The sequence below is a fragment of the Antechinus flavipes genome, chromosome 4 (genome assembly GCF_016432865.1).
Source record: "Antechinus flavipes isolate AdamAnt ecotype Samford, QLD, Australia chromosome 4, AdamAnt_v2, whole genome shotgun sequence".
NCBI classification, from domain to species: Eukaryota; Metazoa; Chordata; class Mammalia; order Dasyuromorphia; family Dasyuridae; genus Antechinus; species Antechinus flavipes.
Genome location: NC_067401.1, coordinates 339728012 through 339742123, shown reverse-complemented (window position 1 = coordinate 339742123; position 14112 = coordinate 339728012). Strand labels below are relative to the sequence as shown.

At 34.0% G+C, this 14112-nt stretch overlaps 2 protein-coding genes and 1 long non-coding RNA gene across 4 annotated transcripts in view; 1 reads left to right on the top strand and 2 right to left on the bottom strand.

The window, feature by feature from the left end:
• The window catches only part of RMND1 (required for meiotic nuclear division 1 homolog), a 118886-nt gene that overhangs the window by 22274 nt on the left and 82500 nt on the right, over nucleotides 1–14112 (top strand). The window lies entirely within an intron of this gene.
• Nucleotides 1–14112, bottom strand: part of LOC127562335 (uncharacterized) — a 70878-nt gene that overhangs the window by 45076 nt on the left and 11690 nt on the right. The gene's annotated exons all lie outside the window — the stretch shown is intronic.
• Nucleotides 11622–12778, bottom strand: LOC127562334 (STING ER exit protein). Its single transcript, XM_051997954.1, has one exon. The coding sequence runs from the start codon at nucleotides 12677–12679 to the stop codon at nucleotides 12011–12013; it is 669 nt and encodes a 222-aa protein (XP_051853914.1). The 5' UTR covers nucleotides 12680–12778; the 3' UTR covers nucleotides 11622–12010.

Here is a 14112-nt window from a genome sequence, read left to right as displayed (position 1 = left end):
GGGCTTCTTTTAAAAGCATGCCAGCTTCCTTTCAAAGGGCAGCAATAATTCTTGTTAATAAAAAATTAAAAGCGGAGTTGAGGGCAAAGTCTTTGTTCCTCCTATGTACTCTTCTGGCTTCTCAATGTTGATTGTAACATCCTGCTGAGGTTTTGGGGTAAATTAGAACATTTTTGATGATTTTTCAACTTCAGACCAAGTTAGATTTTATTACAAATTGAGGTGCATCCACTACTATATAAGGAATGATCCCCATATAATTCTTCTAGCAACATCATAAAAATAAATTAATTTTATTAGTCTTTTTGGGAAAGAGATTTTTATCTTCTGGTGATTCACAAATTTGGCCTCAGCTAAAATACACTATTTATAAGTCTGTATTAATGGCTAAAAAAAACCAATTCAGTGACAGTTTCTCTCTTTTCCCCGTTTCTATTTTTTTTTTTTTAAAGAAGAAATAAACAGAGAGCAGAGCAATAAATAGCTCACTTTATCCTTGTTTCTATGGTGAAAACTGTTTCAGGATATTCTTCCTGAAAGTTTTGAAATGGTATAGTATATGAATAATTTAGCTTTGTAGAATGGTTTTATAGTTATTTTAACTATCTACATTTATTTTAAATTCTTGTTAGGTAAAGTGCTGTAAGAGGTACGAAGAGAAAGTTGGCATGAGAATCAAAAGCCCCAACTTTATGTGGCCTTGGATAGGTCCTTGACTTCTTATTGCCTCAGTTCCCAATTGTCAAGTGAGGAGGTGAAGGACTAGATGACTTCTAGTCTCTTCTAAGCATCATCATTTTTGATTAGGTATATTCTCTGTTTTTTGACAGAGGAGTGATGGACTCAAAGTAAACTATAGTTCACACAATTTTGAACATGGAAAATTTGGGAAGAATTTTTGCTCAAATTATTCCTGTTTTTAAAAAAAAGATGGCAATACACATTATTTTTATCTTCAAAGGGCTTACAATCTATGGAAGAAAATTGGATTAATATAAATGAACATAGGAACTATTTTGTTACAACAAAATAAAAATATATAAAATGTGATCAAAGATGACCAGAATGGATAGGGTGATTAAAGTCAAATGGGTTTAATTAGTCCTTGAAAATGTCTTGAAAGAGGTAAATCCTAAATAGAATTTTTAAGGTCAGAACCTCAAGGATGAAACAACAAAATTGTGGTATCAGGTCAGATCTTTAGTCCATCCAGGCCAATATTCTGTTTTTGATAATAGATCCAAAAGTCATAATGTGGAAGCTCATAACTGTTCTTATTCATTCATTTATTCACTCTTTCATTCCTCCCCCATAACACATTTAAAACACATTTCAATGTCCAGTGTATTAGTGGACAACAATTTCAAAATCTTGGAAATATGCTCTCAAACATTTTTAGCTTCCACCAATGATTTATGATCTAGAATTTACAATTTGATTTAAACACATTTTCAGCTTTATCATCTTTTTATTTGGTGGGTTCCAGGGTTCTTTAATATCTCAATATATCTGTCCCTTTTTATTTTTACTGTAACCAACTCTTAGCAATTTTGTCTGAATTCTTGCAATAACCTAGTTTCTTTACCTCCAGTTTCTCTCTCCTGAGCCCCAATTTGATCTTACACTACCCAAGATATTCTTTAAATGTAGTACTTCTTTTCTCAAAACTTATTAGTATCTCAGGGTCTGCTGAATAAAGTACAAACCCCCCAACTTGGTATTCACGTTTTTTCGTAATCTATACCTTATCTTCCTATCTTAGTTCCCACTACTCCACACAAATTGAACTACTCACAATTCTCTGAATATGTCTTGTATTTTCTCATCTCCCTATCTTTGCATATGTGCTTTCCTCCACTTTCTTCATCATTAAGCTATTTTGTAATGTCTTTCATAGCTGTTCTGCCTTTCTATTACTGTATTATCACTTCATATCTAGCTTGATATAACCTCCTTACTAGTGTTCCTGCCTCCATTCTCTCTATGCTGCACCATGTAACTTAGATTACTTATTGTCTCAACACCTGTCCTTGATTCCAATGTTTTAGGCTTTAGAATTACCTATTTTTTTCCTACCTTTGTTTCCTGTCTGTTCTTTTTTTTAATTTTTTTTTTTACTGAAGCTTTTTTATTTTCAAAACATATGCAAGGATAATTTTTCAGCATTGACCCTTGCAAAAACTTGTGTTCTAATTTCCTTCCTTTCCCCTCACTCCCTCTCTTAGATGGCAAGTAATCCAATATATGTTTAAACATGGTAAAATATATGTAAATCCAATATATGTATTTATGTATTTATTCAATTATCTTGCTACACAAGAAAAATCAGATCAAAAAGAAAATAAAATGTGTCTCTAATGTTTTTAAAGCACTCTACTTGATCTCAAAAATGAACTATTAAAAAAATAACAAAATAAAAACTTCACGTGTGCAATCTTTTTAAAGTCCTTTTGAAAACATAAATAATGTTAATTGATTCACTTTTTTCCAAATGCTTAATTGTCCTTTCTTTTGTTACTTTTCAAAAATCCATATTGTCAGTAAGTTCTCTATTAATAGGAAGATAAATATTTTTAATAAAAGGGAAGACCCATGCTAGGCAAATAACCTGTTGGATTAAAATGCAATATTCAACCTCCATTAGTACAGTAAGAAATGGGGGGGGGGGGAGGAGGAAGGAAGAGTATTCCATTGGGAGTTCTGGATTGAAAAAAATTCAAATATGAGTGGGAGTACACTGCAGTCATTTCAGACTGGCTCCCTAGAGCCAGCTGTTAAATTCTCCGTGTGAGCATTTACACCTCAGAAATCAGCAAACACTACAGACTGAGGCTTGATTTAGTGTTTTACTGATTTTAAAGACTTAAAAATGGAGAAAATGCTAATAATGAAGATCAAACTTCTTTATATATGTCCCTATGTGTATTTTCCTCCAGAACCAGTTATCAATCTATCTATTTATCATTTATCATTTATCATTTATCAGCTTACTCCTGCAAATAAGGAAAAAGAATTGTATTTAATAGGCACCATAACATTATGGACAGAGTGCTGGAGTTATGTTAGAAAAACACAGGTTAGATAGATAGATAGATAGATAGATAGACAGACAGACAGACAGACATAGATAATGAATGGATAGATAGATGATGGATGAATAGATAGATAAATGGATGGATAAATAGATAAATAGATAGATGATAGATGGATGGATAGATGATGGATGGATGGATAGATAGATGACGGATGGATGAATACATAGATAAATGGATGTATATATATATATAGCTAGATAGATAAATAGATTAATCAGACAAAGGATAGAGTATGGATAGAATAGATTAAATAGATAGATAAATGAATAGATTGTTTAGACAAATAATAGAATATAGATAGAATAGATTAGAGAAATAAGTGATACAAATACAACAAACTGATAATATGATAGATGATAGGTATACTAGATCACAGATAAATAGATAGATTGATAAATAGATCACATTCATTAAGCCTTATTATGCCCCAAGGTATTATAAGTTGAAAATTCAAAAACAAGAAGACATTTTTTACTCTCAAGAGCATTCATGCTAATAAGAAAAGACAAAAAATAAAGAGGGGCTGGAAAGGTAGTGGAGAGAGAGGAGTAGTATGTCAGTCAAAAGTGAAGAGTGAGAGCAATGTATCTGGGCCTTCTCATGGCAGAAGTTTCAAATACTTATTTGTGAGGATCAAATGAGATAATGTATATATGAGTTCTTAACAAATTTTTTTTTCCCTAAGACAATTAGGGGATAAGTGTCACACAGGGTCCAGGGTCACACAGCTAGGAAGCATTAATAAGTGTCTGAAGTCAGATTTGAACTCAGGTCCTCCTGACTTTTAAGTGGTGCTCTATCCATTGCACCCCCTACCTACCCCATGCTTGGCAAATCTTAAAGTGGTATATAAATACTAGCCACTGTTATTGTTTTTTTTTTTTCTTTGCAGTACAGCAAGAAATAAGGGTCATAGATTGTCATTTTAGAGCAAGAATTGCTTACAGGAGTTCTTTTCTTGGGGTCCACAGACCTCCCTCTCCTCCTGAATCCCAGAAAGTGCCTAAATTTGGATAGCAAAATATTTTGATAACTCTATTTCAATATAATTGGTTTCCTTTTTAATCTTATGTATTTTGTTCTTTGTATTTAAAAACAGCATTCTTAGAAAGGTTTCATAGGCTCCAACAGATTGCCAAAGGATTCCATAATAAAAAATTGTAAAGGATTTTTTGCTCAGTGTGAAAAGTTTTTATGAAGCAGGTGTCAGGCAAGCATATCAATTTCTAATAAACAAAATAAAGAAAATCTAGAAGCTTACTTATAACCACACTTGTGTAGAAAACTTAGCATTTCAATTGCTCAAGAGATAGGGAAAATATGTGGATTTTTCTCCTCATCTCAGAAAACTACCTTTTTTCTGACTCTGCCATAGCTGCCTTTTGTGAGAGTTCTTTTAAACGATAGAAGAAAATCTGTAATGTGAAAGTGTCAACAAAAAATAAAAATTTTCCTGATGACAAGTCATATCTGCATCACTAGGACCTCTATACCCTCACATGGCTCTTCTGTAGTGGGACAAGAGAAAGAGAAACATGAAGGTTTGCTCCAGAGCACCTGACTGGAGAGTATCAGGTGCAACTTCAAATAACTTTCTCAGTTTTTTAGGTAAAGAAAATGAAGCTAGTGTACGACTTTGTCAAAAACATGACAAACTGAAGCAGAGCCCTGTTCTCCTAACTCTTACTTATTGCCAAGTGCCACAACAAACCCTCAAACATAATTAATAATCTAAATAGTGCAATTTGCATTCCATGTAAGAACAAATTAGGATAGGAAACAAATGAAAGATCTAATTATCTTTTTAAATTAACAAAAGGATCAACTTTGATAGGCCAATATAACAAGAATCTATATCACACAGTGCTCTAATTTTTATGGTTTCTAGGGTAAATTAACAGAAATATTATCAATACCCAGAGTATGATTTGAATTTTTTTCCTGACAAGATTTGGGATTTTAGTAAGATTTTTTAAAAATTCAGTATTTCTCCCTTCAGAGCAGTGCTTCCCTTCCAAAGGGAAGAAACATTTCCCTTTGGGAGTTCACTAATTATATGTTCACTAAACCACTTCCTCTTTTTTCCTCAAAAGAAATTTCTTTTAAAATTCACTGTTCACAAAATAATTGTACTGCAGTGACAACCTACCTATTTGCTCCTCATTGTCATAGTTTTTGCCTAGTCCTATATACTCAGTATTTTAGAAAATTCTTCATTGTGGATAGGGGTATGGGTGCTCAATTAACTTATAAGGGCTATCCCAGATAATTCATGAATAGAACTCCTGAGCAAACTTGTAAGGAGTCCAGGGCCTGGTGCGTGCATATTTGTGCATTTCAAAGATGATAGACTTTTCCCTAGATGTATCCAGCTACATAATGATTTAGTACAAAAAAGGCCTTGATTTGGTCCCAAATAGCAAACCCTGAGTGATCTCTTGGTCCTCTCTTGCCCCATAGTGGAAGAACTGTATTATTTAAAAAGATCACTCTCTTCCTTCAGCATTCCAGAGTAGTATTATAACCCTGAGATTTCAAGTGAAGGAAGAATTGGCCCTTCTTTACTGTGACATTATTATGACTAATCCAACTAACTTGGCAAGCTTGCAACTAGGATTCCTGGCTATCTTTTTTCTGCTTTTTTATATTTTTTTCCCTAATTTCAAGCTGGAAAGTATCTATTCAGAGATAAATATGAACACTTTGGAGTCTAATTTATGTGTTTAAAAAATCCAACATTCCTTTGTCAATTGGAATAAGCTGTCTGATATCAAGGGAAATTTCTTCAATATAGGTGACCACCCAAAAATTTGGACCATTTTACTATGAGACATTATTAAGAGATGTTGGGATGTTGTCAAGCCAAAGGGAAATATAAAATGCTAACAAATTCTTTCTTGTTCATTTGATAGCAGCACTTAAGGTTTTGATTTTTTTCAATTTGGTTTTGGGGTTTTTTAAGTACATTCCTTTTTTCTTTCAATAGGAATTAAATATCTGATTCATATTACACATTTGAGTATTTTTTTTAATCTCTCTTTTAGGGAAATCTTAGCTTTGAATCTAAATCTAAACTTTAAATCATTTGTCTTTGGAGCTCCAGGGCTAAAGTTATAATAAGGTAAGTGTTATAGCTCCCTTTTACAGATGAGGAAAATGAGGCACACCAAGGTAAGTGACTTACCAGTCACACAGGTAGTATCTAAAACCAAATTTGGATTCAAATCTTCCTGATTCCAGTTTAGTGTTTTATCCATTGTGTCACTTAGGCAGACTTTTTACAAACTAAACTTATTTATTCCTCTGTGGAAGTTCTTTAGAGCTCCAACTCCAGAAGAATCATTATAACAATTTAAGCCACAAATTTCTTTGCAGCCAAACAAGAAAATTTTATCATATTGGTTTTTCTTCCCTAACTTTCAAAATTCTATTAGTTAGTTCTCCATTGCATTAATTACTGTCCCCACTCAGTAAGTATAATTATACCCTTTCCCATCACAGCTAATAACTTCATAACTCTAAAAAAACAACAAAATGCAAAACATTAAACCCAAGTAGGATAGCAATGTTGCATTTCGTTTTGTTTTGTTTTGTTTTTAATGGAATGAAAGGTGAAAAAGAGAAAAATAAAAAGAACAAGTTTGTTTCCCCTATACTACTGAGAAAACTAAGCCCATATCTCTGGAAAATCAATGACTATAATACACAGATGATAATTCAGGAGACTTTAGGCTAGCAAAGTCTCCATTCCTTATTATCATTATCATCAGTATTTGAAAAGTTGAATTTCTTAACTGTCTTTGGGTCTCTACATATGTCATAATACCCAAGTATTATGTGATTTGTGATTTCCATGAGCAAAAAAAAAAAAGTTTATAACAGCCCTTTTTGTAGAGACAAGGAACTAGAAACTAAGTGGAATGGCTGAATAAGCTGTGTTATATGAATATAATGGAATATTATTGTTTTGTAAGAAATGATGAGCAGGATGATTTCAGAAAGGCCTGGAGAGATTTACATGAACTGACACTAAGTGAAGTGAATAAATCTAAGAAAACATTGTACACAACAATAGGATTATGTGATGATCAACTGGGATGGACTTGACTCTTTTCAACAAGTAGGTGATTCAGGCCAATTCCAATAGACAGAGAGAGGACCATGGGGACTAGATGTGCATCATAACAGTATTTTCATCTTTATTGTTGTTCTTGTTTACTTGCTTGTTTTTTTTCTTTCTCATTTTTTCCTTTTTGATCTGATTTTTCTTATGCAGCATGATAAATGTGGAAATATGGTGAGAAGAATTGCACATGTTTAACCTGTATTGGATTATTTGCTGTCTAGGGAAATATGATGAGAAGAATTGCACATGTTTAACCTGTATTAGATTATTTGCTGTCTAGGGGAAGGGAGAAAGAAAAATTTGAAACACAAGGATTTGCAAGGGTGAATGATGAAAACTATCTTTGCATGTATTTTGAAAAATAAAAAGCTATTAATATATTAAAAAAAAAGTTCAGCCCAGCTGCTTACACTGCTTCCATCATTTCAAATTTAAAATGCTACTAGTTAAGCTCCAATTATTTTTTAATCAATCAACCTTATCAATAAAAAAATTTAAGCTAGTTTTAACCCCAATACATGTATATATTGATTTATAAATTATGAATGTATATATATCCATGTGTATAAACATATACTACTCTATTTACTTTTGTGTTTTAGACACAAAAATTCAAAAAATGAGATAAAAAAGAAATGAACAATGTAGAGGACCACAGATACTGGGGAACTCTGAGAAAAGTATATTTGAAGCAAAGATACTTACAGCAGGGTGTTAACTCAGTGTAATTGATGAGATGATGGTTTAGTATGGTGATATAATGGTTTAACAATTGGCACATGCTCAGTGTGCTGTAGTGATATAATTGTACTAAGGTATATAAGGGCTGAGAGGACTTGAAATAAGCAGACTCAAGTGAGACTCAAGTGCAAGTGTGCTCGAGCTCAATCTCAAACTCTAGACTCCATCCTTGACCATTCTTGTAGTGGGTCTCCTGCCTTCATCACTTCTCCACCTAAGACCAAGGCCCACCCACAGATCCTCCAGAAAGCTAGTTCAAGATAGATAGATAGCTATAAACAGTATGTAATTGATGTAATATTATATGTAATATGTATATATGTATATATATATATTTTTTTTTGGGGGGGGGGGGCTGAGGCAATTGGGGTTAAGTGACTTGCCCAGGGTCACACAACTGGCAAGTGTTAAGTATCTGAGACCAGATTTGAATTCAGGTCCTCCTGACTTCAGGGCTGGTTCATGAACAATATTTTTAAACTTTTAATTTGGAATGAAACAAAAAACTTTTAGCTTCTGAGACCAATATGAGAAAAATCCTTTTGTAGATTCTGAGAGATAAAATGAATTTGTAAATTATAATTATTCAATTAATTTGAGTAACATATTTAGCCAAGCAGGTAAATTTCTTATTTTAGATACATCTTGCATTTTTGAAGCACAATACAACAATATTGGGTCATGAGAGTTAGTAAGCATAGCTTTTCAGATGTCATTAAGAGATCACTACATTAGACCAGGCAAGACATGATAAATGGCCTGAACCAAAGTGGTGGTTGTATGGAAAAAATAGGAAGCAAGTAAGAAATTTGGTGGAGATAAAAATGACTTGGGATTTGGGAACAGCTTAGATCTGTGGGTAAGGTAAAGTGAGGAGCCTAGAATGATATGGAGAGTATAAAACTGAATGACTGGAAGGATGATGGCATTCTTAACAAGAAGGAGGAAGTTTGGAAAAGGAGTGGGTTTGGTAAAAAAAGAGGATTTAAATGATCTGGTGTAGATTACAATCCATCGACCTGCTCAACCTATGTGATTCACTCTGTCCCAACCAAAATGAAAAAGGATAAGTAAGATTCTTGCTCACCATTTCTTTCCTGGACCATAGAGCTCACTTTTTAAGGGGAACCTGCTTAAGCCACAAGATAATCTGGATGGAAAGGAGGCAAATTGGGCATATTTGCCTTCTGAGGCAAATGCTTCTGAGGATGCCCAGATCAGAGTAAGGTTATAACTTCCTTGAAGGGCCTACATCTGAAAAGATCAGAGGTGTGGAAGGGAGGAGTATTAGTAATAATAGGTAAAGGTAAGGTATATTAAAGACAAGACTTATGATTGGTCATTTTGAAGAGCATTGCTCTCTTTTACAGGCAACCTCTAAGTGTAAAGGGCTCTGTAAATACAAAGTTCAATATAAGTAATAAAAAAAATTTACAGTATTTTTGCACCATCCTCTAATTCACTATATACTCTTCTCTAGAAATTCTGTGAAATCTTCGAATAATGTCTTAAACATATAAAATAAAAAATAACATTACAAATAATGGGATAAAAACCTGCACATATTTCCCTCACATCAACCAGTTCTTTTTTTTTATTATTATTTCCCTAGGTGAAAATAGAATGAAGTCATATTAAATCAACCCAAAAAAGTATTCTCACAGCCCAGAAGAATACAAACATTATGTTGAAAAATCCCTGATAAAACTATTTCATTTTCCCTCAAATGGTCAAAAACCAAATGGAAAAAAGCACTGAATGATGGTTTCATTTTATCTAGGTAACAATGGTAATTGGTAGCAGTAGATTATATTTTCCTCAAATCACAAGTAGCTTTGGAGTCTTCTAGACTCTAGTTTCTTAAACTATGGGTCACAATCCAAAATTATGATTTATTATCAGTAAATGTTTTATTTATTATGCCTATTTCACATACCTAGAGTCATATAAAAATTGGGGGAGAGGAGGCAAAAAGGAATTACAAATGGAAAAAGTTTTAAGAATTCCTGCTCTACAATTTGGAATTATGCTCAAAAAGTTATCAAACTGCATAGCCTTTGACCCAGAAATGTTACTACTGGGCTTATATCCCAAAGAGATTTTTAAAAAGGGAAAGGGACCTGTATGTGCAAGAATGTTCATGGCAGCCCTCTTTATAGTGGACAGAAACTGGAAACTGAGTGGATGCCCATCGATTGGAGAATGGCTGAATACATTGTGGTATATGAATATTATGGAATATTATTGTTCAGTAAGAAATGACCAACAGGATGATTTCAGAAAAGCCTGAGAGACTTACATGAACTGATGCTGAGTGAAATGAGCAGGACCAGAAGATCACTATTTACTTCAACAACAATACTATATGATGATCAATTCTGATGGACATGGCCCACTTCAACAATGAGATGAACCAAATCAATTCCAATAGAGTAGTAATGAATTGAACCAGCTACACCCAGGGAAAGAACTCTGGGAGATGACTATGAACTACTATATAGAATTCCCAATCCCTCTATTTTTATCTGCCTGCATTTTTGATTTCCTTCACAGGCTAATTGTACACTATTTCAAAGTCTGACTTTTTATACAGCAAAATTACTGTTTGGGCATGTATACATATATGTATTTAACTTATACTTTAACATATTTAACATGTATTGGTCAACCTGCCTTCTGGGGGAAGGGGTGAGGGAAAGGAGGGAAAAAGTTGGAACAAAAAGATTTGCAACTGTCAGTACTGAAAAATTACCTATGCATATATTTGTAAATAAAAAGCTATAATAAAAAAAATAAAGTCAATTGCATATTTAAAAAAAAAAGAATTCTTGCTCTAGTTCACTTATAGAAAATATAGTAGCTAAAACAATTTGGAATGTAGGAGTCCCACTCCAAAATGGGGACAAAGAACCTGGTCAAAGATCCCAGTTAAAAAGAGACAAAAAGACTGAATCAATACATTACAGGACTTCAAGAAGGGGTATTTCATGTGGCTCCTTTGAACATCTCTCTGGAAAAATACTCAAATTAGATCCAAACCAGAACAATTTCCCTAAACCTACTGAGTTCAAATCCACATTCCCAGACAGACATATATACAAGCAGCTCAATACTTTCCCATCATTAAACAATTTGGACAAATACTAGGATATTCTGGTGTCCCTTAGGGGATGCTGGAATGTTAAATTTTTTTTTGAAATAAACCCACTCTCCCAAGCATTTTCAATGTAGGGATTAAATATATTTCAAGTATATTTTTAAAAAAAACTTTCTGATTTGCAGTAAAATTAAGAAAAATTGACTTAAGATCACATAGCTAGTAAGAGAACGAAAAGCAAAAATAAAAATGCAAGTGTATTAACCATATTGCTTTGCCAAATACATGTTTCAGTAAGTACTGACTAGATGACTAGAATAAGAGTTTGTAAAATTAGAATTAAAATAATCCAGAGCTCCTAAAAGTTATAATTTTTGTTTTTTCTTCTGCCACAATTGAGAGAGGCAGCAACAGCATGGTAGAAATAATATTAGACTGAGAAATAAAGAATTTGCATACAAATTTTATTCTGCTATTCTGTAGGTAGCATTAATCATTTATTGTCTGGGACTCAATTTCATTATTTGTAAAGTGAAAGTTAAGTAGATGACCTCTAAAAGCCTTCTTTTTTTTTTTTTTTTTTTTAGTTTTTCCAAAGACTTTTATTTTGAATTAAGTTCAAAGGAAGAAAAGAAAAATGATTATGTTCAAAGAAAAAAAAAATTCAGATATTGTTCTCTATTCCCATAATACCAGAAGAGAAATGTAAGTAAAACACCCACTGAATAACAACAACAACAACAATAACAACAAAGTCTAGAAAAACAAGCAGAACAAGATGTTAAAAGTTCTTCTCTAGGATAGGATTAGTATCTTTAGATTACCTAGGAGAGCACAGAAAGGCAGAGAGAACTCTAAATTTTAGAGACCAGGATCCATTTTTTTTTTTGGAGGGTCATGGTGGGGACCACGTCCAGGATGTTTGTGACTGGCCCCAAGCGAGGTCTGCCATCATTTAAATTGGTTGTCAATCAAGGTCCCTTTCATCTTGGCTTTCTTTGCTTCTAGCTCAGCCAGCTCCTGAAGCCGTCTCTTGCTCATGCCTTTCCGCTCCAGCTGTTTTTCAATCACTTTGGCGTTCTGTGCGTATGAATCAGCAATTTCTCTAGCCTCAATCTCCTCCTCCTCTTCATCAATGGTCGAGACAGTGACAGAACTGAATTTGCCCATGTCCTTGGTACGCTTAGTCATCATTACCTTCTTAGGAGGCTCTTGTTTTTGACTGTATATGTTGGTTTTCCCAAAGCCTTGTCCAAACTTGACAACTGCTCCATCCACGATAAAGGTCACTGGAGCATTTTTCTGCTGGTGCTGGTAAAAGAGCCGCAAGCCGCACTTTGCACACTTCTTCCGGAATTGCCGTTCTATTCCTTCAGACCTCCGGAGATGGACACTCTCCTCTTCTTCCGTGTTACAGAACTTGTGAGCATGTTTGGCTGCATCAATTACCCGGGCTCGGTCCCGAGGTCTCATGGGTAATTTCTCTAACTGGCAGTCTAGGACCAGCACCATCTGACCGCACAGACAGTAGTAGACATGAAGAGGTTTCTCGCCGTCGTCATACTCTTCTCGGTCTCGGGTGTCCGAGCACACCACGGAGCGCGAGACCACCTTCGGCATTGCTCTGGTAATACCGCTACTCAATCCTTCTAAAAGACTTTCTAGCCTTCAAGCTATCACCATGATCTGATAATTAACATCATATAGCACTCATTTTAACTTTAGGTATTTGTCAAATAGGTTTTGCCTAAAGCACTTTCTCTTCTAATGAGCTTCTAATATTCTCTTCTAATAATAAACGATAAAACATAGAATTTAACAAATATAATCAGTCACTTTCTTATGTTTTACAATGATTCCCTTTAATACTCAATGCATCAAAAATGTTTGTAGCAGCTGTTTTTGAAGTGACAAGGAATTGGAAATTGAGTAGATGTTCATCAATTGCAGAATGGCTGCATAAATTATGGTATATGAATATAATGGAATACTATTGAACTAGAGTTCTATAGGCTGATTTCAGGAAAACTTGTAAAGACTTACATGAATTGATGATGAGTGAAGTGAACAGAGGCAGGAGAACACTCTACACAGTAACAGAAAGATGATCAACTGTGATAGACGTAGCTCTTCTCAGAAATACAATGATCCAAGACAATTCCTGTAATGTTCTTCTCTAAATATAATGTTCTCTGGGAGTAGGTTTCTTGGGCGGCTTCTGGAGGCAGCCAGAAATCACCACAAATGCAGCCAGGAGTTAAAGTCCAAATCCTTTATTGTCTCTTTCCAAGTCTTATCTCCTTCACTTGGCGCTCGGCTAGTTTTTCTTAGAGGCCTTCTGTAGTTTTGGTTCTTCTCTGGCTTGTGAATCTCCTCGACTGAATCCTGGCTGAGGCTCTGAGAGCTACTTGTGGGCTTGTCCTCTCTGACCCCGAAAGCTCCTCCTTCTATGCCCCACACTGAGTATACATCAATCATTATATCACTAGGAAACCATTATTTGTTGTAGGATTAAATCAATGCTAAACTAGATTTAAATCTAAATCTCCTCAATTTCACTTACTTAGCACCTTGTAAGAATCCTAACAAATTCCAGTAGACTTTAAATGGAAAATGCCATCTGCATCCAGAAAAAGAACTGTGAAGACTGACTGTGGATCAACACATATTATTTTCAGCTTTGTTTTGTTTTGTTTTTTCTTTTTCATCATTTTTCCTTTTTCTTCAGATTTTTTCTTTCCAAGCATGACTCGCATGGAAATATGTAAAAAATACTAAATGCATCATTTAACATTTCTCTAGTATATGGACACCCCTTTAAGTTTTGTTTTCTACTTTCAATGAAAATGGAAAAAAGAAGCAAAGAACATGCATATTTGAAGAATAATAATAAAAAAAAGAAGAAGAAGAAGTTAGGGAATAGGCATGATAAGTAAAGCAAAAACAAAAGCTGCTGAAATCAATATTTCCAAAGTCATTTTATCTGGCACAAATAACTGATTAAAAATCTAGGGAAAAACTGAAATTCAATTAACCTTATCTATTCAGTACTG

What these genes read in the sequence shown, in the direction of transcription:
- LOC127562334 (XM_051997954.1), bottom strand. Translation starts at nt 12,679, where the DNA reads ATGCCGAAGGTGGTCTCGCGCTCCGTGGTGTGCTCGGACACCCGAGAC.